Here is a 24899-nt window from a genome sequence, read left to right as displayed (position 1 = left end):
AATTATTTTATCTTAATGTATGCAGCTTTTAGTAACTCATACTTTTGTTGCCCTTGGTACAGTGGCTAATAAATTTAAAATTTTCATTTTTTTAATACGAATAAACATTTATGTCACTTGACAGTTATTTTAATGCGTGGCATAACTACAAACTTTTTAGTGTTTTATAAGTTTTGGTTTATTTTACCACATGTCCCAGTTTATAACTGTTAGGCTGGTCACGGCATATGAAATGCCCCAGTCCATTAAATGCAGTTAATTTATTGTCCATGGCATGCAAAACAATTGAAGGCAAAATAGTCTCCCAGTATTTTAAACACATTTTTTTTTGAATTCTCACACAAAACTTGTAGCTATGTTTTTTGTCAGTATGGTTTTGGAAGTAATCTGCTCTCTAGTAGGAATTACAGTCTGCAAATTAATGTCCACTTTAGGTTGTTAATTGTTGTTAATGTTGTTTTGCCATATCTGTATTTTTCAGAATAACTAATTTGGCCAGTTTTTGTTGCATTTGACACACTTCAGGTACAACATTAGCTCATTTTTGCAAATACCATTTTTATTCTTTGCACAGCTGATGTTCGTGCTTTGAAAGTTTTCATTAAAGTATCATCACATTGCCAACCCTGGATTGGGAAATCTAATTGTTTGCTCCAGTGAAACTTTTAGACCAAAACCCAGGGGTCTTTTCTTACCAACATTTTCTTTGTGCCACAGTCCACAAGACGTTACAATGTTTTGAACAGTCACTTGTTAATGCTGCAGTAGGTATCGCTCTTTTTATATCATACCAGGGAATTTTACTGATGATTTGTGCTGTGTTTTACTTTCACTCACAGTCCAGCCTCTATTCTGAAGATGTTGTATCACAGTCTACGTTGCAATGTCCACATTGTTTTTTTTTTCTCCCATAATGATATACAGTCACTTTATTAACCTGTATACTGGGGTTATGCAGGTATAACTGTGGAGTACTTGGAAAGTATACTGTCTCCCTTTCCAGGTAAAAGCAAATTGTGCTCTGTTTCCTCTGCTATAGAAATGGAGAAGAACTCATTAGCCAAGTCCAAAATTGCATGGTATGATGAAGACAGTCTCTAACAATGTCCAGAACAGCTGCTGCCAGTGGTGGTGTCACTTTACTTAGTCCTTTAGGATCAGTAGGCAGAGAATGATTGACCAAACTCTCAGCAGGTACAGTTTTTGTCCATCTGCAACAGTTTTTGCATTGTCTCTAATATATTTGACTGCATTGACAGAGCAGATCTGCATTGTAGGTCTTACTGTGGATTTTAAGGTTCCCCTTTTTTAAAATATCTATGCTTAACAAAACTATTAAATGATATTTTATTTACCCCATTGTTTTCTGCTGTCAGGCTATGTTGGACTACTGCATTAATAATCTGATTTAAGTGTGGGTGGAACATTAAGCAGGCACATTTGAGCATTTGAAAGTAAGACTATTACAGGTTGTGCCTTAGCTATTAGAATACCTAGGGTACTTGCGTATTATCGCAACCAGATTTTCTGATACAATGTACTTTACTGATGTTTAGTAAGTGAGCGAAAAAGAAATGTATTATGGGAGGGTAAAGTATTCCAAAGTGTGCTGGGATACTGGTAGTGCTTCTTTAGGGAATTATCACATACAGTTTCAGGATCTGTCGATAGCCTGCTGTAAAAACGCCAGAGAGTTGAGTTCATCGATAACAGCGGTTGCGTGTGTTCGTATATTGGCCTGAAAGCACTGTGGGACTTGGCGTACAATGTAAAATGTAAGCTGCTTTCTGGATTTAATTTTTCTGCTTTACTTTGTTATTTTTGGAGTTAGTACTTACATTTCTAAACCTTTTCAGTAAGGATCTACTGCCAAAAGCTGTTGCTTGTTACCTTTGCTTTCATTCAGATGAATGTGATGTCTGTCACAGCAGTAGTGTTGATACTTGAAAGTTCTGAAGGCGTATATTCCGATAAAAACATGCAGTAAGACCGTGTAGCGTATGACATGTACCTAAAAATTTGAAGGGAATGTAACTCTGTTATTCCCTGCCTATCCAATTAAAAATGTAAAAATCTATCTGCCTTTGAAAAACCTGTTAACTGCAGTTTTGACAACTCTTTTGATGGCACGAGAAAAGGAACGCATATAAAGCAGTATGGGACAAGCTTAGCTGACATGAGATGCTGGCAGAAACACGGGAAACCTATTTTCAAGGCTTATTTTGTCAGCGGTTTTAATGGTAAAGATAGTTAAACCTTATAAACATTACATAAAACATGTTGTTAAAGTTTATAAGACTTTATTTGTGTTTTTTCACATAAACTGAAGCAACCAGCATTACTGTGAAAATCTGGTTGCGATAATACGCAAGTACCATACCTAGCAAATCACACTCTTTACACTCATAATCAAATAATGTATAGCAAATACCACTCCATGTTGTTGGATCAAAATTTGGTCTACAAATTAATACATGCAATGTAGTCTGTGAGGGATGTTTTTCTAGCCCTCTGCATTTTCTTTGTTTATGCTGTCGAATAAACAAATTACTGTCTGTTTTTTAGTAAATTGCCTTGCCTTTTAAAGCCATCTGTGTAAGAATACATTTTTATATTTTCTGCAGTGTACTAAGTTGCTGTGTGAGCTCACTAACTGTATGTTGTAAAAGCAGTCAAAAGCATTTATTTGGCTGCACATGCTCCGGCTTTAATATATATATATATATTTGATAAGGCTAAAGGAGTAGATGTGGGCAGCTTAAGGCTCTTATTAATTGCATTTTTTCCCTTCTCTTTTTGCATATCTTTTTCTTTGTTTTTTTTTTCAAAGGCAAATCAAGTCTGCTAGAGCCTTTGCCATCTCATTTGAATTTACTTCATGCAAAAATTCTAAAGACACTAAAGGGGGTGGGGGAGAAACTCTGCTCAATACTTTAGCAAGAGGATCCATTTGACCCCATGGTCCAGCCATGGGTCCTGCAAGAATTTTACCTAGGTTGTCTGCCTCATACTCTTTTTTGCTAACATTTCTCTTTAAAGAAAACAACACTGGTGGTTGTGCCATCTTCTCTGTATAACCTCAGAATCCCATCTTCTTTGCCAATTTGTTACGGTCCATTATTATAATTTTGTGGTTAATACAGTTGAGAAGAAGTGACACAAGACACCAAGGCACAAGCTTAAACAATTTACTACCATAATCAACAAATTAAATGAAAAATAAAGATGTCTGTACTTAAAAGCATTAAAGGAATTATCAAGCCCACTGATAGGGGAACTCTAATCTATACAGTGCAGCTATCTGTTTAGTCAACACACTTGCAGGCACTAATACATCCAAGAATTCAGTCTAGGCTAAATGTTCGTGTTGATCAAAGCAAATCAGTCAAATCAAATTCAGAAGATGAGTTCCATTAAGACAGGGCTGACACTGGCAAAATAGCTGTATGCTCAGTTTAGGCTAGTGCAAAGATTAATCAAATTTGGATGGTGAGTTCCATTAAGACAGGGCTGACACTGGCAAAACAGCTGTATGCTCAGTTTAGGCTAGTGCAAAGATCAGTCAAATCTGGATGGTGAGTTCAATCCAAGACACTAGTGATATACTTCCTCATTTTGCCATGTCATATGATCTGACTTTAATACTTAAACGCCAAAGCCTGTTTGTGTTTTTAAAACTGACAAAGTACATTATGCATGAAAGTGCTCATTATATTTATTTGTTATTCTCGTTAAGTGAAGTGCCATATATGCATGGTCTTTGGTTCATTGTTGTGTTTGATGATAAGGTTACAGATGAAGTCTTCAAACATTTTAAACGTCTATACAATACCTTAAGCACTACATCAATGTTACCTGCATCTGAAGATGATGGATGATACAAAGAGGAAAGAGATTTACATCCCAAACAATGCTGGCCCAGTAAAGAGACCGTGAGAAGACACATGTTACTTAAGAGCGTATTTTACACTTGCCTCCAAGAATAAAGGACTAGTAAATGGGGAGCTCATACCGATATGCTCGGTACTGACCAGTGCCTCCCCTACCTTTTCTTTTTTTCACTTGCAGTTCATCTCATTGCAGAAGACAGTTACAGCTCCACTATTAGAACTTGAATGGAACTTTGTCATTAATCTTATTAACAAAGAATGGGCCCCCTTGAACTACACAGGTGGATATTTTGTCACTATATTTTTGAAGTAGAAAAGAAGAGTAAAAGAGGAAAGTGGCAACTATTTCTTAATGACTTCATATATTTTCTTATTAAATTAAAAACATTTGTACGACCAATTGAAGTGGATGTGACTAACAATGATTGTCACCTCCAAGGCTTGACTAAAACCCAGAGTAATTTACATGGGGGAAGGGACTAAAAGAAAGTTACTGTAGGAAACTTGACAACCTTTCAAAGAAATGAAAGTTATGTACTTATCATAGTGCTAGATGCATGTTGTCTTCTCCTCAAAGTCTCAACTCATGGGTATGTTGATCTGACACACCCTCAAGTTGATATGGATGGAAAAGACATCATCAAGGAGTGCATCCATATTAAAATATAAGGGTTGAGGGTCAGAGTAATAACTAGAAAATGATTGATATGCAGAGTTAGACGCTAATTTAATAGACTGATTGGGAGGGGGCAAGAAAAATCCCATTAAAGGTATATAGTAACACCACCAATATCCTGTACTTTATTGAAAACCTGAAGGTGTGCAATACACATTAGCTGCTTCAGTGACAGCAGTGAGCGAGTGCCATTTTCTTCTTCCGTTTTTGCAGTCATCACGTTATTAATGGAGAAAAACACTTACCACACACTTTACATTCAACGGGCAGTTCTGCGTATTTTGCTCTACACTGAGGGCAAAAATATCCACCTACAGTGAGACACACGTCACCATTACTGTCCAGGTGCCTATGATAACAAAACAGATAGCAGTTGGCTTTCTAACATTTTTATAATAAATTAAAAAGTATAACTTAATGCATTTGCAGTTAAACAAAAGAAACTACAGGATATACCTTACTAAGAAAATTCTTTCCAAAAGTAAATGAAAATATTACGTTTTGGGAGGATTACTGATGCAATATGATTATTTATCCATGGTAAATTACAACAAGCAGACATCTGCCTTTTCATTACAACTTCCACAGCTTTTGTAGATATCACCAATGTACAAAGGGACTCCTCCTTTAACCAAGGATATTAGCACAAAGCATGACTAAAAGGATCACCACTTTCAGTTCTTTTCTAGAAAAGGTTACTAGTAAACACACCTTGGCTAGGGACACACAATGTCTTTTGTGCTCAGCCTGCAAAGTTTTCGAGGGCCTAAGCCAAGTAGTTTGCAGATAATTTGGTCTTGTGTCTCCAGAGCTAATACTCTCAGTACGGACTACTGCCATACAGACTGTTAAGTCAGCAACTCAGAACTAAGAAGCCAGTGGTAAGAAATAAAACAAAGACTGACTTCTGTTTAAAAAGATATGTTTTGGACAATATAATTTTGCCTTTAGGATTTAGTATAAAATGCAAAACATTAATACATTTTGAGCACTGAGAATTTCTGTGAAGTGACTTTTGAAACATTTGGTTTATTAGAAAAAATCATGTCTGAAGCAGGAAGACAAGCCACTGCTTTAATGAATGACTACATAAACATGTATATATATATATATATATATATATATATATATATATATATATATATATATATATATACAGACACACATATATATATATATATATATATATATATATATATATATACATACAGATATAAGAGTATTAACTTTGGACAGCAACGTAAAAAGAAAATACAAGTACAATTCAGAACTGCTGACACACTGTTGAAATGAAGTCTTTTCTTATCTGTTTGTGAAGAGGTGCATGATATAAAAAAGTATTTGATGAAAGAAATGTGCAGACTAGGGGGGGAGAGAAGTGTTAGTAACATTCAATGTGACAGAAGGAAAGATACAGCATGTTCAAAATGTAATAAGAGAAGGATTGTGAGAAACTGGGGCCAGCCACATGCCTATTTTTTTTTTTTTTTAAATGAAAGGGATTTTGTACAGGACTGTGAAAAAAGAAGATGCAGGCAATGCGGACACAGCTAAAAAACTGCAAACCAAAGTGTAGTAAATGTAATATCCAAGGGAATTTTGGTTTGACTGTCCAGTGTTACAGAACAAATTAATAGCTGAAGAAAATACTGAAAATAATAGTAAAGATGATGAGACAGACAATTTTGTGGAAGAAGATATAGAAGGAAACGTATAAAAAATTCAGAAAAAATTGAGTAAATATTGGGAAAAAAGATGTTTTTCAGGAGCAAAATAGGTATGAACTACTGGGAAGTAAAGAAAGACAGAATTGGGATGTTGATACAGGAGAACAAGAACAAAATAATGAAAAGTCAATAGAAGGAAGTGTACAAAGAAAAAAATACAAGTTGAAAAAAGGAAAAAAAAGGAGTGATGTAAAAGTAATACAGTGGATATAAAAAGTGTAGAGAGTTACATCACTTTAGGAAGGCTTGCTCATCTTTTACCTTAAAGGACAACAATGCGATTCTATTAAATGCTCGAGTTCTCTGTCCTTTTTCTCCCTATTTACTGTCCCTGCGATGAATAAACAACAATACAGAATGTAAAATATTTTAAATCGACTGTTTTTCTCCACTAGAACAATACCTTACTGTACTGTGGTGATTTCACTTTCAAAAAACTTTTGCCCCGCCCTGGTAAAGCTTGCCGCAGTCTCCAATTCACTGATGTCATCAAAGCCAATGAATAAAGGTAGTTTTCTGGCCAATTCCTTCCCCAAATTGACATCTCCATGACCTTCCTAAAAACCACCCATGCTGTGATGTCATAGCACCCTGGTCCTTCCCCTACCCATACAGAAAGTAAAGGCTAGAACAAGGAAACAGTACGAGTCAAGTCTCCTGCTGTGGGCTGTCAATCACAGGTGGTAACTTCTCAAATTACCCTAAGCACTTTGACAGCTAGGAAAGTTAGATGTAAAGGGGGATGGGAGATGAGTCAAAGTAGTACAAGTCAGGCTTCATAGAACACTACAGTTTAGCCATTCTAAAAAGAAGCAGCAGTAAAAAGCACTTTGAAAGTCTGTTCTGTGACATTTGAACTGTGTGTCTTACGTAGTCACTTAATGGCATGAAATGTTACTTAAAACTAACTGAATGAAAGACAGCAGTGTACGAATGTAAAAATCAATGCAGTGACAGGAGCTTTAGGAAGAAATAGGCTTGCATGACATTTTTTTTACAGACAAGCAATTTATTATGGGGCAGACTAAACATAATTATTTCAAGATGCCAGAACAATGTAGTCAGACTCAGAAATCACATATAAAAATATTTAAAAACCTGTAAATAATTCCAGAGTGGTGTTAAAATGTAGAAAACACAAAACCATGATGAAATAAACATGTTTTTTTTGAGTCTGTGGGTGCGTTTCTCCTTTAACTTGAAAGGTTACTGCCAGACCAATATCTTCACATACCAGGGAGATCCTTTAGCAAATGGAGGACATGACAGCAGAAATTCTAGATGAAGCTTTATAGAACAGACTCTATCGTCTAACTGAAACTATGTTTAAAGTTGGTAAGCAAGCCATCAGGTGGAGCTGTTAATGTCTGTAGCAAAGCAGCAGCAGGAACAGGGACAGACATGCAGCAAGCTTGGGTGAGAATGCAACCCATACCAAAGGTTGTTAATGGCCAGCCACTGGATGCCTCATATCACCATCACCATTGTCATCATCATCAACCCCGTTTTTCCTATTTTTATATGGAGATGGGGTGTCATATCAACATTAGCCAATGGGACCACATGCAACCAATGTTTACACCATCAAGGTGCTGGCCCTGTCAAATTGCTGCTGGCTTCCCTTTATAAGAAATTTTAAAAAAGGAAGTTAGTGGAGCTTCTTCGAACAGTTATTATCATGTACTGAGCTACATTTGGAATTATGTCTGAAACATTCACCCTTCTATAGAAAACAATCAAAAGTTGACCATGTTAAGCAAATGTAGTGTCAGTGGCTCAACAGGTAGCACACACAGCTTGGGTGCTAGAAGATCAAAAGGCTGTAGGTTATATTCCACACCATGTACTTAGATTGCTTTTCCTATACTGGCACTGCAGTGCAACATAAGGAGGTGCACTCCTGAGTGTGCCATCCTTTGGATGATATGTTACACTGAGGCCTCTCTCTTTTTTAATTTCTCCACTAATACCATGACAGGAATGGACCCCATTCCTAATTTAAAGTACTATTAAAGTTCATGAAATTAGTATTGTTTCAATCTTTGATGTCAGCCAGAAGTGCTCTTTGCAGCACCTGCAATGTGCCCAGTAATGACTCCTTCTGCAATTCGTACAGGGTTACATGTATTGGTAACATACCTAAACGCAATTGTAGATTTTTTTTATAAGACCCGCTGCTCCTACTAAGATTGGAAATGTCTGGGTATCTTTCTTCCTCACTGCTCTCATTTCTGCCTGCAAATCCTGCAAATTTATGATTGTGTTTCTGTACGCAAGACACTATATAGTCACTGGGTGTGGCAATTTCAATGATCAATGCTACTTTTGTGTTCTTTTCATGGACCACTGTATCAGTTTTTCCTGGCATCTATCTTTTGAACTGTTGGTAATGGGTGATCCCATATGATGAGACTTCATCATTTTCCGTCATGATTAGTGGCGATTTCCAGTGTTTTTCAGCCACTTCGATACCATGACATTTGCACAATCCCCAGTGCAATAGCCTTACCACATTATTATGCCTTTCAATATACAGTCCTTCTGCCATTAGTATGTCACAACCAACAACGAGGTGTGCAACTGTTTTCAGTTCTGTTTTACAAAACCTACATTTGTCCGTTTCTCCCACATGTTCAATGGACTTTGTAAACCAATGTCTACGTAGCCCAATATTTTGGGCCGCCAATATTAACCTTTCATTTCTTTGTTTGAATTCTCCTCTCCTTAACCATTCCTGGATTCAATCCTGATCAACATGAGATTCTTCCAGAAGTTTTCTATACTTGCAACTATATTTATGCATTTTCCACATTTCTTGCCTTCTCATCTGATCCTTCACCTTATATTCTTTTTTTTTTTGTTTTTTGGCATATTCAGTTATTGCCTGATTTTTATCCACTTCTGGTTTGATTTCCATTCCTGTTTGATGCCGATATGCTTCTGCTAGACTAAGCAGAGAAGTAATCTTAGATTTATTCTCCTCATGTTTCAAAACTATCACATTTGGGTGTTGTGAGGTCAGCAGATATATGTACAGTCCCATGACTGCAGATCCGTACATGTAAATCAATTTCAAGGAGGCCCATCCCTTCTTCAGAATGGGGAATATATAATCCTGGTAGGCACTGATTTTTATAAATCATTTGGTGAGCATGAAGCATCCTTCATGTTTTCCTGTCCAATCTATCCAAGACGGTTTGGGGCCAGTCAGTCACTCCAAAACTAAGTTAGTACAGGAAAAGCAAATTAGTTTATAGCTTGAATTTTGTTTCTGGATGTCACCGCTGTGTTCAGGATTAATTTAAGCCTTCTAAAGTACTCATTACCAAATTTCATTTGCATTTGATCATGTTTTATTGTTGATCCTTCATCAATTCCCAAATATTTATACAATCCCAGTTGCTCATGTTCATTTATATCACATTCCTGTCCCAAACTGATATTTTATTGGTGCTGCAGTTTTCCTGCTTTAAATGTTGCTTTTGCACATTTATCATGACCAAATGGCATTCTTATATCATCTGAAAAAGTTTTGACAACTTGCAGTTATGCTTTCAGTTGCTCATATGATGAGCTATACAGTTTTAAAATCACCAACAAAGAGAAGATGAGAAGTCTTTACACTTTGTCGTTTTCTAGGAGCCAAATTATAGCCATGGCCTAAGCTGATACGTAGACTGCTTAACAGGTTAAGGGCAAGACAGAATAGCAGCGATGACAGTTACCCTGGAATTTCTCCCTATGGATTTTTATCCCTGGAATAATAATTTGTCCTTTATCATGGCTTAACTGCAAAGTGGTCTGCCACTGTTTCATGGTCACTGTAATGTAGTTAATCAGTGTAGGGTGCACTCTGTACATTTTTAAGCACTCATATCCATGAATGTGGGAGTCTATCAAATGTATTTTGTAGTCAATCCATGCCATACTTAGATTCTTCTCCTTTTTACAGTTCTTCACCATGACTTTATTTAACAAGAAATGATCCTTTGTTCCATGACTTTCTTTTATTGCCCTTTTATTCTACTGCCATAACTGAGTTTTCTTCTAAATGACTATAAACTCTGTCTGCATCAATTCCAGTGAATAGTTTATACGTCATCTGAAGGCAAGTTACTGGTCTTTAATTTTTAGGGTAGCTTGCAGGTTCACTCTTAAGTAGGAGCATTGTCTTTTCTGTTAGCCAAGCTGGTGTCTATTCGGGGTGCGCATACAAATAGTTCTGATTCGTGGCTAAATCTTCGTGCAAAGATGTTAACACTTTTAACCAGATGCTAGGTACTGCATCTGGGCCTGGGATTTTCCAATTAGAGGTTATTCTTGTTTTGTTTCAAGCTCTCTGGCTGTTACTTTGAGTCCCACTTCATATCCTGTACCTTTAAACTTCTTATTCTTTCTTTTACTTCTTCTATCCATTTAGCATCTTTGCTATATTCTACAGGATCTTCATAAATACTTCTCCAAAATGTATCTATTTCTTCTTTTTTGGTTGAGTTTCAATTCCTTTTACCTTGTTTCCGAATTCTCTATAAAACTTTTTGGGTCATCAATAAATTGCTTACTTTGTATTTTTCCTTTAACAATGAAAGTAACATGTTGAATCACAAGATGATTTGGAGGAAAGGGAATTTTACTGTTTTTAATTTTACAGATTTAACCCCTACAGATGATTACTTTGAGGTTTTCTCCAAAGGATTTCAGTTTGTTCCTTCCCGTCCAGGGGTGGTGGCAAACACTTTGACTGATTTAAAATTATTTATTAGGCATTTAAATTTAAGTATTTTTTTCAAGGGGCAGCCCTATATTAGTCACGAACTTACAAGGAAAAGTGCATTTAACCCCCCCACCCATCCATCCCTTAAAGTCTTTGAAGAATTAGCCGAAAGGGACATTCGGCGATGTGAATTTAATAGGAACAATAGACAGGCTGACAATTTTAATGAGAAAGAAAGGAATTTATTAAAATTTTTAAATCAAGAGAAATGTAGAGTTATGAAGCCCGATACGGGAGGCAGAGTGGTGTTAATGTACACAGTTGATTATGAGATGTATTTGCACAATTTATTACAGGATTCGGAACATTACGCGTTGGTATCCCGGAACGAGGTTAATATAGCATACGCAAAGATTGGATATTATTTATTTGATCATTTATTGCAAGGAAGTATTGATGAGCGTTTGTATAATTACCTGCATGTAGAAAAACCTAAAATTCCCATTATTTTTGGGAAACCAAAGACCCACAAAGGTACTGACCCGATCAGGTTTAGACCTATAGTGTCCAGGGCAGGGAGTGTCACGGAGTCATTAGAAAAGTATGTTGATTTTATGGTTAAGAAATTCGTGGCATCTATTCCACATATTAGTAAGGACTCCTGGGATTTTTTGAAAGGCATTCACAAACAGAAATTTGGGAAACATATTTTTATGGTCACTATTGATATAGTAGAATTGTTTCCGAGTATCCCACATAACATTGGTCTCGACTGGTTTAGTGATGTATTAGTTTCCGAAACCGGATTGGACAGTAATACTATTAATTTAATACTTGAATTTACAGAAACTGTGTTAAATAACAATTTTATTTATTTTAATGGTGAATTTTATCAACAAAAAAAGGAGTGGCAATGGGGGCACCTTGTGCCCCGTTGTATGCCAATTGTGTTTTATATTACTGGGAGCAGAAATTTGTTTTACGGATTGAATGGTCCAGACACATTACTTATTATACTAGATATCTTGACGATATACGTTTATTATGGAATGGTTCAAGAGAGAAGTTGGATGAATTTGTGGGATATATTAATAATACTACTGAGTTTTTGGTTTTTACACATAATATTAGTGAGCATCAGTTGAATTATTTGGACGTCACTTTGTATAAGGATTACACTAACCAATGTTTTCAATCTAAGATATTCAGAAAAAGCACGTTTTCAAATTCATATCTACATTTTAATAGTGGACATCCGTTTATTTAAAAAAAGGGCATTGTGAAGGGTCAAATTATTAGTGCCTCTAGGATGACAAGCATGACGGAAGTCTTTCTTGACGAGGTTAAGATTATTGGGGCATTATTTGAAGAAAAATGGTACCCAAGGAATCTTACTGACAATATGGCAACTGAAGTTATTGAAAACAGAAATTCCAATTTTTTCCCCCTTATTAGGGACTGGAAAAACGAATAGTGGTAATGTATTACCAAAAACTCGAGATTTTAAAGGTACTTTTATACACATTTTTTTCAACTACATCTAATGAAGCTGAAATAATTATTTTGAAACACTGGCCAAAATTGACTTTGAATGAGGAGATCAAAGGTTATGTTCCAACTAACCCACAGTTTGTTAGGAAGAGAGACATGAATTTGAAGGGTTTATTGGAAAGAAGTCACTTAAGAAAACCAACCACAGACAAATTTAAATTTGGTACATACACGTGTGGGGCATGCCAACAGTGTAGTTATATGATCAATCAAGGTACAGTTTTTATCCCCTCTAGAAAATCTAAATTTAAATCTACTAAATATTTTAACTGTGGAGCTAAAGGGGTTATTTATTTGGAATTTTGTGTGACTTGCAATAGTTTTTACGTTGGCAAAACGGAGAGGCAGTTAAAGAAAATAAGTTACTTAAGGCAAGGACACTAATGCTTTTTCAAACATTCCCAGTTCTGCGAAAATATGAATGTGAAATTTTTGGTTTTGGAGCAAGTAGTTCCAGACCTTCATGGAGGTAGCTGGGAATCAAGATTGGAATACAAGGAATTGCTTTGGCAACTTAGGCTGGATGCTGGTAGGGCTCCAGGTTTGAATGACAATATCAGCATTAGTAGTGTTCTTAAATTAAGGGCTGTCTGTTTATAAAATACAAAAAATAAAAAATAAAACAGCAACAACTTTGTAGTGAGGGCTGGTTGATAGTACTAGTTCTGTATTTATTTTATTTAGGAGGATATTCAGGTCCTATTATATATTAGTATTTACTACATGTTATTGCAGAACTCAGTTTAGACACAAGATTTGGCACTTTGCACCTTATTTTTTATGCACACAAAGTTTTTGTGTTACAACATACTGTTGTTTAAAAAAAGGGGGGTTATTTATGGTCTATTTATTCATTATAAATAACTGTGATTGACTGTAATTTTTTATGAATTTCGGGAGTTTTTATTGGGGGAAAGTTTGGGTCATGTGATCGGCTTTTGCTATTTAAAGCTAGCAATGAATACATTCTTTGTTCTGATGAAGCTCGGTATTGACTGGGTGAAAGCGCTTAACTTTTTTCTGTTGTGGAATAAACTTGTGTACTGGTGAATTTTTTGACTGGTTGCTCTGCATCCGAGAATTTTCTGTTGGAATCTGCAGTCCTGCTTGCTGTGTGCTTGGATTTTTTGGGGTTTTATTGACCTTCTGCAGTCTATTTCTTTCATTGATCTTAATATCTCTATTTATCTCTATTAAATCAAGCAACTCTTCTCTTAGCTCATTTTCTTCTAAAATGAGGGCACATTTTTTGTTTTCTATTTCCTGCAGGCATTCAATAGAAAGTTCTATAGCATCTTCCTGTGACACATTCTCAGTTTCATCCTGTGCCATCCGTTGCTGTGGCATATGGGAACTCACTGGCCCATCACTCCTCAACACTAACTGTGTCAAAGTTTCCACAGTTTCCTGTTCTTTCCCTTGCTGTCCAACTTCAAGTCAACATTTATACTGGTTTCCTGTGCAAGGTTCCAAAATATCTTCATATAGCACCTGACCAATTGTTTCCTGTTCCACTGGTTTCACCTTCATTTGGATGCTCATTGCTCTATCCTGTTGTGGTATTTATGAATTAGATTTACTGAATCCTTCACTTTGTAGGTACTCCATGATCTTAGTTTTTATGTCTTTAACTTCTCCATTACTGATTTCCTTTTCTACTTTTCTTCTTTGTCTTATTTTTTGTACTCCAGTTTTCCATGTTTGGATTCCTTTACCTGTATTTCTCTTCAAATATCTTTGGTGCTGATCTTTTGTATTGATTAGTTTTGCTTTCACCTTTGCATAGATATTATACCATATTAAATCTCTTTTCTTTCCCATGTCCATATTTCTTCTTCAGATGTCTCCTGATCTTCCTGTTTCTCCTTACTCTGGGGAATTTTTCTATCATGCTGTGATTTAATCTTTGTTAGACCTTCTACACCAAATCCTTCACTTCGCAGGCACTCCATAACTTCAACTTCTATTTTTTTTAACTTCTACATTACTAATCTTCTTTTCTGCTTTCCCTCTTTGTGATATTATTTTTATTGTGAATTTTTTCATATCTGGACGCCTTTGCTTGCATTTCTCTTCAAATATCTTTGGGGCTGCCTTCTTTATATTAATTAATTTGGCTTTCACATTTGCATAAATCATGCACAATATCAAATCTCTCTTTCTTTCCCATGGCCATATTTCTTTTTTATACTTTTCAAAAATCTCTAGGTTTTGTAGTTTAAATTTTCGCACTTCCTCAGATACTTCTTTTTCCAAACAGATCAAAGTTTCTTGGTCTATATACTGTTTTTCACAAATCTGTTGTATTAATGAACACAAATTTTTAGATGAAGCTTCTGACAGTTTTTCTTTTAGTCATTCACTGGGCTAAGGCAGGAGTCTTACTGCACAATGAAGATGTCTTCAAAACTTCCAGAAGTCAGACAAGAAGGGGGCTATCCACATTTATTGACTTCCCGTGGAAGAGTAAGCATGTTACAACAGTGATTTCATATTATTATCCAGAAGGTTCATTATTAATACGAAAAGAAAACATGTTATTTTCTTTAAACCATAGTTCTAGGAGTAAAACATAGTTCTTTAATGGATGCTTAACTATTTACACATGTGGAATAGCCTGATAACAACAAAAGTAAAGCTACTGAAAGTCACACATGTACCAAAAAAATGAAATGACCGCCTGTAAGGTTAAAGCAAATGAAAACTTACTGCAATAGTATGATTTGGGCAAGATTAACTACAAAACAGTTTCATTGCCGGGCACTACACTGGTATGGAAACATTTTAGCTAGCAAACTACAAGACAGGAGCTGTCCAGTGCCATGCCTCAATATATAGTTATGTAGAAGTTTGTGGTGGGAAAGTCTCTGCAGTGAGACCAAAAGGGCAGAATCCCAGGAAATGGTCCCAAAACAAATGGGAGTGTCAGAATGTGCCCAAAAGGCAGAACTAGGACCTCAGGGTGTTAGAAAACCATAAGGGATTGCCTTTGTAAAGGCTCCTTTAGTGGAATGGAGTAGTGAAGAGGTCCAGGCAGTAAGGCACAAATGTTCACAGTATACACATTCTGGAAACAAGCCTTTCTAGAAGCCAACCTCAGTAGAAAGCACTACTACCACACTGGCCAAGGGTATACAAAAGTCTATTGGTAACAAAACAGGATACACTCAATAATCAATTTAGACAGTATCTGCTCGTTAAGTGCAATGCTCTCCCTGCCATTAGCAAAATAAATGAACAACTGACCTGTACAACTGTGCTTGTGAACGGAAAGGAGACAGAATAACAACTGATAATAAGTTTCCATCAAAAGTCACTCTGCCTCCTATTTTAAGTACCTGCAAAACAGCTGAAAGATGCACAGACTGTCTGAAGCAAGCTCAGGAAGAAAAATAAGCATTTGCCCAGAGGCAGACTTGGTTCTTATGGTGGGAAAATTAAGACTCTTACACATAAATCGGCTGATGACAGCCATCAGGAAACATGCACTCTAGGACACAAATTTCAGTACCACAAAACTAACTAGTTTGAATGGAAGATGTAACATTGTCATTCATAAAGTGTAGGACCCAAACAGGAGATGGACTGTTCAATGAAAACTGGAGAAAAAATATTTGAAAAGTGTTTCACCCGTCTACACCAAGTCAAATGTTTGCCTTGCACCAGACTATGATGCACCAAGACAGGTAAACTGTGCATCACGACAGTGAAGTAACAAAGAAACACTGCTAAACAGCAAAGCCACATTTATCAGAAATATATTGCGGGGGGGGGGGGTCAGCACTGAATACCCTTGACTGTAACAAATAGCATGCTTTTGCATGGGGTAACCCTCCAACATCACTCCTCCGACCTCTAAACACTAACCAGAGACTGCACAACCTTGGGTGTAAGGAGAAACAACTATATCACCAATGGTTTGTAATCTTACTCTTAAAGAGTCCTAACATGAAGAAACATGGGAACCGCTGAAACTAGTGCAAAGATTCCTAATTTGGCAAAACTGGCCTAGACAACAGCATAGAACCCAACCAGAAGCAAAATAGAAAACTGAAATAAAACAAAGATGCTGACCAACTTTCTAGAATCAATTTTAGGTATGTAATGTAAATTAAGTGAAGCAAAACACTGGGTTGGTAAAAACCTGCAGTGCATCTGATGACTGTATTACAAAACAATTTTCACGTAGATAAAAATGAGAAGGCAATTCACCTGTGGAAAAAATGCAAACTGTATTACGTTATCAAAACAACCATACAGGAATAAAATATATTGTATTATAAGAACTGCAGTAATTAACAATGCTGGACCATCCTGAATCATATGGAGTGTGCAGTTTCAAATGGTAATGCCTCGTTACAGGGAATCTGCATGACATGCAGGGGGTCCACTTTTTAATTTCGAAAGAGTAAAATCTTGAGTTTTGAGATACCAAACTCAAGATATAGAGATTTTGGAATCTCGAAAGTAAAAAGTGCAAGAAAAAAAAAAACTAGAACAATGTTTTTTTACATATTTTATTGTATTTATATTCCTATTTACATTTACCTTTGTACACAAAAATTCTTATGCATGCTCAAGTTTGAAGACTTAATTGATTTTAAAAATCAGTTTAAATTAATGACTTGAAAGGTAATGAGCAATTATTGTCATGTGTTTTTAGGCTACTTAAATGAGTTTGCTGGTAAGGTCCATTAGTTCTGAAGAAGTTTCACTTTTATGTAAGGAACGAAAGCGCTTAACTTAATAAAAGTTTTTCTTGCAGCTGTATGGAGTTTATTTAGCATATGGGAATATTTAGTCCAATTTGGGTATGGACATGTTCTAAGTACTTCAAAGAAACAAAGAAAATGTGGCTTCTTGTTCTTACATCTTAGTCAAATCTAAAAGACCTCTGATGTGTTTCCCATAAAGGAGATAAATGGAAGAAACATGTAGAGAACCGTGTTATCTCCGTAGAGCAGCAGGATGTCTCAGTTTTTCTCCTCTTCATCAATTAACTATTTTGATATGTTTTTTTAGTTTTTTATTAAAATGTTCCACCAATTCATCCATTTGAGGTGGTATAGTGAAGTTGTGAGTTGTATGATTAATAAAAGATGGCAGCTTTTATACCATTCTTGACATAAAAGGTATCCTTCCATCTATTAAAATTCCATTCAGTAAAGATACATAGAGAACATAAGCAACAAGTGTCTTGCTTTGGTTATGGCACACTCTCAAGATAATGGTGTTATAGTCTACAACTACCAGAAAATAGAGGAGTACTGGAAGTTTTACCTTAAGGCCCTATCAATTCCATGACTAGGCTGTCTTTCAAAAGGGAAATCTACTTTGGTTAGCTTTATGTGGGCAAAGACTAAAGGTTGACATAACCTATAACATCTTAACTTGAGTGGACCTAGTAAAAGATACCTCTACAATCTTCTTGTCTGCCAACAATGACTCCAGACCATGTAATAAATCATATTAACAAGATGGACTGAATTCCAAAGTTGCTTCCATGAACTTCTACAGCTAGCTTAACTTCTCTACGATGTACAATACCAGCAACTGCCAGCTCTAGCAACTCGGCAATCTTCCTGAACAACTTAAAACTTCAGCACTTTGGTCACAAAGTACATTCTTGACAAAAACAACTTGCAAAAATAAATATACATACACACATACTAATAAACAGACCAAAGTAAGTGCTGCTAAAGTGGTAATTTATTCATTCCATAATCAACAATCTGATACCTCAGCCATTTGCTTTCAGTGGATCAAATGCTCATAATCAAAAGGCTCAAACATACAGAGACAGCCTAATTAATTCAAGTAACTGAATAAATGCACTCAGTTAAAATGGCCATTATACAAATAGCCATGAATTGCATATTCATCATATTTTAATACATGTTAACTAATTTTAAACATTACTTATCGACAGTGGTTATATTAAATTCATAATTTAAAAACAATGTTTTATATCTTACAAAACATATCTTTGTTTCTAAACTTAAAAGCTACATATAAATCCTCTCTTTAGGTAAAATAGGGACTGAAGTGTGGGCCCTCCTTTAAAAACTGTTTATCTGCAGAGAGGCTAGACAACTTGTCAACCATGGGAAAGCAGACTTCAAAAGCAAATGATAATCTACTATAGAACTAGAAAGCTGCATTAATCACTGGAGGACTGAGGTCTAGAGGCAGTGTTTTTACATACCCATTGAATAATTGCAGAACTTCATTTAGGATGAACTGCATTACCCAATCACTGGTCAGGCTTTGGAATAAGTTACCTCTTGAAATACGAAAAATTTAACTCAATACAGGTTTTTGAGAAATATTTGGACAGTTGGATGGGTAATCTGGTCTATTCAATTAATTCTCAGTCTCCATTATAAACGCCCTAATCAGACTACATGCAGTGTCCATAAACAATACATAAATTACATGTATACGTAAACTATATGTAAAAGTGTTCTCTGAAAAATAAAATACTGATGCAATCCATGGCACCACCCTGAGTCTCTTTATGAATGGGAACGTGAGAGACTAACTTTTTTTCAGCAGTGTGAAAGAGGGGTCAGAAGCCAAGAACAGTGCCATCATCTACTGCAATGGCTGAAGCCTGTCTTTATGAACAGAATTCCCTCCCACTGGCCACAGCAACGTCCAAAGTGGGCTAAGTGAGCAGTACATGCACATTTTCACTCATACAACCCTTCCACCCCAAAAATGTCACACATGCTGCAAAATGTTGTAATTCCGGGTCCTCCTTATGACTCAATTTGTCCCACTCCTTTACCTAAGATGGGCAAGCAAACAACTGCTGCTTTTCTCTCACTTTCCCTGCACTAATGACTCATGTTTTGTATTAGGAGGGCTAATAACTTTGGCAATGGAAGTGATATCTCTCTCTGCAAATATGAACTAACAGAACCATGGTTATTTTAATCACACAGGGCTACCAGAATGAATACTGCTTTTCCTTTTTCAATTTCTGAAGTACCCTTGAAAGAAGGAAAGAGTGAAAACACATAAAAGAGTTTTTCTGCTCAGAAAAAAAAGCATATACTAATTGCTTCTTACAATGTCTGGTCATTATGAAACCAAAATTCCTGTATTCTCATCTTTACAATAGATTTCCCTATACTCCGGAAATTAGTGTACTTCCCAGTGTTTTCAAAATCATCTGAAGTCCTGGAACACATGCATACCTAAAACTAAGGCAGAAACCAACAATAACTGTAGCAAAAAACACTGGCAAAATGCTCAGATTCAACAAGGAAAGAAAGATTTAATTAAATCAGATTAAGTGTTTTGTCTCATGCAGCAGACTTTATCAGAAACTGGTAAAAAATCACAGACCATTCATTTATTTGCTTCATTATCCAATCACTGTTAAAAATCATATGCATGTACAATTATAAAATAACACTTAGAATAAACAACTTGTGAACAGTACAACATAGTAAGAAATGAAAAAAACAAAATTAAAAATGATGCTATACATCTATATGTTACAGATATGTATACAAAATACATATTAATAAAAAATATATATACATATGCCTAAATGAAAATATACAGAATTAGAGTATTGTACCTTTCAAAGGCAATGCTGTGGCAACAGACACTTTGCAATTAACGCCTGGAATTTTTTTTTCAGAGCTAAGCCTTAGTTGCAACTTTATCTCACAACTTTCCTATCTCTTCACACAAACTTCATCTAGGATCTTTTTAATTTTCTCCAAAAAATGAATTGTAACATTTTGAAATTATGACATGTAACTGTATGTTTACTTAAAGCATTGCTCAAATCAGACTTTCATATATTGTAGTCATGTTTATACATGCACTTTTCAGCGTCCTCTGTAGTAGGCTGGACACGTTTTTCACTTGGCCAGATATACAACATCACTTGTACCACAATTATAGTTACCTTTGATCTTCAAAATATCATATGGCTCAAATACTACAGTGTCTGTTAAAATGAATTTACACTGATTGCAAATACATTTTCTAGCACCATAGCTAATACTTGAATACAGTTCTTTATTTTTTTTTACTCTGTATGAAAACATTCTCTAAATTGTTTGTTCTTTTGTATATAAACTGGGGGTATTACCAACAATTTCTGCCAATTCAAAGTAATTTTTTGAAAATACCCCAATGTATTTTCTAATTTCCTTACTTAAAGGATTACACTCTAAAGTCATTGCCTTACTAAATCCAGCCTTATAAAGCTGTAAATGTGGGACTTAGACACCATCACACCTCTTTTTATATACTTCATCATATATATATATTACATACAAAATCTGAGGGGGATTGCCTATCTGTTAACAGATCAACTGACCTTTTCTTGACTCAAATATATAAATTTAAATCGGCAATCATTCCAGCCAACCGCACAAATTATTAGCTCTTCTTTTGATATATAGGGTGGTTACCCCCAAAATCTAAATAGGTGTTTTGCAGTGGTTGGTTTCCTATATTATGTAGAATTAAAACATTTGTTAATTAGATCTTTATACATCAACACATACAAAAAAATTCTGCAATGAAAATGTGAAATGTAAACTTAAAAAAATCTGTTATAGAATTTAGATAATCCATAAACTCAATAAATGTTGCTTTAGTGCTATTTAAATAAAGACATCATCCTAAAAATGGAAGTGGGTATTCCAACAATCAGCAAATTCAGAATTTAGTAACAATTTCTATCAAAACAATAAAACTAAGTTAATGTGACATGGTGCATATTTCCCATTTAATTAATTTGCTAATGTTTCCCATTTAAATTTCTGAACCACTTTTAGTAAATGTTGTGCAGAATTGACATAAATAAATCAAGCACCATCATCAGTGTAGCAATCAGAAATTAGATTACTCAAAAATGTCAAGAATCCTTTAATAAATATTAAAATCTAATAAAAAGTTTAATAGCAGTGTCAATCCAGATTGCCTAAGGCTGTATAACAGAATTCCTGTGTTCACTATAGGTCACAATGGAGGATTAGTAATAGACTAATCAATCTTAGGGATACTGAATATTGTAGGGATTACTGGTTTACTAACCTTAAGGTATTTATATATTGGTAAAGTGATCTGACTCTGTGTAATTAAATCATCTAACATAAAGGTAAATCTACAATAAGAAATATTAAATTCATTACTAGATGCTACCATATACATTATTATTTTACAGTACACTCATTTTTTCTATATACTCTGTCTTGTTCACGAACACTATGCCTCCACCCTTCCCTGGTTTCATTACCCATACCGATCTATAAGCTACATTCTACAAAACCATTTTTTCATCAGGAAACTCATTAGAAAATTAATTAATGCCACTTGTTTTTTCTGCTTGTCTAATACCATTTTCTACTAAGCAAATAAATATATTTAAGGCAGTAAGATGGCATCCAGTAGCTGACATGATTTGCTAAGACTGCAGAGTGAAATGGGTAACCTCCATGTTTACATTAGTAATGCAAAAATGGGGGTGAGATACTATGATGTGGGTGGTGGTGTATGCAAGCAGTGGGTGTTGGTACAAACAACAAAAATTTACACTAAAATGTGGTGGACAATGTGAAGACATATGGAGTCATAATTTTTTTTTGGTAAAGCAGTTACAACTACCTGCAATAAAATCTGCATAGAATTTCTCCAGGTGGCAATACTCCTCAGAAGCAAAAGGTTGGTGAGAAGTCTGTGAATGCTGTAAAAGTACTGATACCAGAAAAAAAAGTCAATGAAAGCCACTTTCAGGGAACTTGAAAGAAGGCTTTTTATGCAGGTGAGCAAACCCCCTGCACCACCTTTTTTGTTTGGGGGGGGGGGCAGATCCCAAATCCCTCCAATTCATATATACTAGAACCATGGTTACACAGCATTGAAGAGAAAGGCAAATTCCAAGTTGAATAAAAGCCACTTTCACCTTAATTTCTTTACAACTGCAGGACTTGGAGATAATTCTTAAACAGCTTTCATGTTCTCAAAAGAAACAGATCTATCTATGGGGTTCTCTTTCTCTGTACCAGACTAAGTAATAGTTGGCTTTCTAATTTTCAGTTATGGAGGTTGGAAAAAGGATCTGCTGAGCTTGACAACCAGGAAGTATTGTCTGACGGGGCATATTTTGCCAGAAGATCAGATCCTGTGCCAATCATTATACTACATTAATCATATTGTCATCCACAATGACTCAATTTGTCTTAGTGCCACATAATTTTGAATGGTTAAAGGGCTAGTGTCAGAGCCCTCCTTTCCTTTACTGCAAAGTGTCTGCCTACGACCGAGATATTCTACTTGCCATTGAGGTAAAGATTAGCAGTATGAATCTACTCAAGCTACATCCGGTGTTACAGGTCTGAGAAGTGTCTAAGGTCAGAGATGGCATTCGTGGGTTGGATACAACATGATGAGATCACCAAAAGTACAGACTCATTATGAACCATCAAGGATTCCAAAGCAAGCTATTAATTTACATCAGCCATCTACACCAAGGACAACTAATTACAAGATCTTCTTCAGCTATATTAGGAAACTCAAAAGTAATGCTAAGTTTTGTTCTGAACTTATCTTCAAATGTATATCCCATTATAATCCATAAACAAAGGTAATATCCTTGCAGAAACTGCAAAACACTATCAGAGTTGCAGAATGGAGACGAAATGAAAAATCTGAAAGCCAAGGGAAGATCTGCACCTTGGAGCTATGGTAGCTAGTAAAGCAGTAAAACCAACACTGCTGCTAATTTCTACCAAGCATTTCTTTTACTTTATGTTGATTCTCAGGTATCACCAAATATAGCTAAACTACAGAATCTGTTTTCAGCCTTCTTCACATTAATAGTTGTGATTTTGAAAGCCTGAGTCCTTGCAATGGAGTATATTCCAAAGCTGCAAGATTACAACCCTTAAAGCTTTTGCTCCTTTGCATTACATTCTTCATTCTTTAGATAGTTATTTTGACTTCCCCAATCAACTGCAGACAGTGTGTGGACTGAAAGCTACAAGTCCCACTCATGTACAAATCTGAATTTCTGACTAGAATACTACGGACCAGGGTCAGATACAAGAACATCAGTTACCCCCTTGTCCTGAGAATACAGACTATAATGCACCGATCGCACTCATTTTGTCTCTCAGTTTATTTCATGGAAAGTAGAATAATAATCCACTTAGATAAGGTATATGGCTTTTTTGAAATGGAACAAATCTGTACTCACTTGACTCCATGGGGATCTGGAACTGAATATGCGAGCATTGTTTCTTTAGGACTGTTTTTATGTGCACATTACATGCTATACCTCTGTACTAATTTTATATATATATATATATATATATATATATATATATATATATATATATATATATATATATATATATCTACAGAACACAGGCCCAGAACTTGGACCGAAGCTCCAAAGGCGGTGGTGTTTCCATATTCATAAAGGATGTGCAAACCTCTAGACTGGTAGCCCAGCATAACAGCTCGTTCTTACACCCACTAGAGGTAGCAACATCCTTGACCTGGTCATTACTAACATGGGCGACCGTTGCTCCTCCTCCCTGGTTAGATCTGACCACAAACTAATCACCTTGGAAACCCACATTCACCCCTCCCCTCCCGCAAAGGTAACCACCACGAAAAACTTCTCCAGAGCTAACTTTGGACTCCTAAAAACAAAGGTGGCTAACTTCACGGCACCCATGCAAATGGAGAACAGTTGCATGACCGCACAATCATAAATCAGTAAACTGTATGAACACGTACACAAATGCATGGATCTCACCATACCAAATAGAACCAAGACACTCTTCTCCAAAAAAGGAAGCCAATCTGGTGGTCCCCTGCCATAAACAAACTCTACAACAGAAAGAGGAAATTGATGCAGAATAAGGTAAAGTCCCAAGACTGGAAAAAACTCCCTTATCAGCCTCAACAAAAAGTTGAGATCCTTCATCAAATCCTCTAAAGCTAGCTATGAAAACAGAATTGCAGCAGATAGTAAAAACAACCACAAGGCCTTCTATAGTTATGTAAAGAATCTCGACGGCAATACCCAGTTTTGCTCTGAGCTACTGCACAATGGTACCTCCTATACCGAGCCAACAGATATTGCCAATATACTGGTCAACAGATTCAGTGCCAACTTTACCCCCCCACCCCCACCCCAAAGAACCAGTCACAAATACCAGTAGATTGCCAGACACCCAGTATTACTGCTGTACCGGTTAAAACAGCACTGTCCAAGGCCAAGAATACAGCTTCTATGGGACCTGACAATAACACCTGGCTGCGTCCTACATGAACTACAGAGTGAACTGGCACCTCACCTG

At 35.9% G+C, this 24899-nt stretch overlaps 1 protein-coding gene across 2 annotated transcripts in view; it reads right to left on the bottom strand.

The window, feature by feature from the left end:
- GTF2H2C (GTF2H2 family member C) overlaps positions 1-24899 on the bottom strand; it is a 736228-nt gene that overhangs the window by 134102 nt on the left and 577227 nt on the right. For both annotated transcript variants that reach the window (XM_044063887.1, XM_044063889.1), the window contains one exon: positions 4812-4915. In XM_044063887.1, the coding sequence (XP_043919822.1) occupies positions 4812-4915 (104 nt within the window). The remainder of the gene's footprint in view (positions 1-4811; positions 4916-24899) is intronic.

Source organism: Protopterus annectens, chromosome 2.part2 (genome assembly GCF_019279795.1).
Source record: "Protopterus annectens isolate FY-2018-M chromosome 2.part2, PAN1.0, whole genome shotgun sequence".
In the NCBI taxonomy this organism is placed as follows: domain Eukaryota; kingdom Metazoa; phylum Chordata; order Ceratodontiformes; family Protopteridae; genus Protopterus; species Protopterus annectens.
The sequence above is the reverse complement of the archived record's forward strand: the minus strand, read 5'-3'. Positions and strand labels throughout refer to the sequence as shown.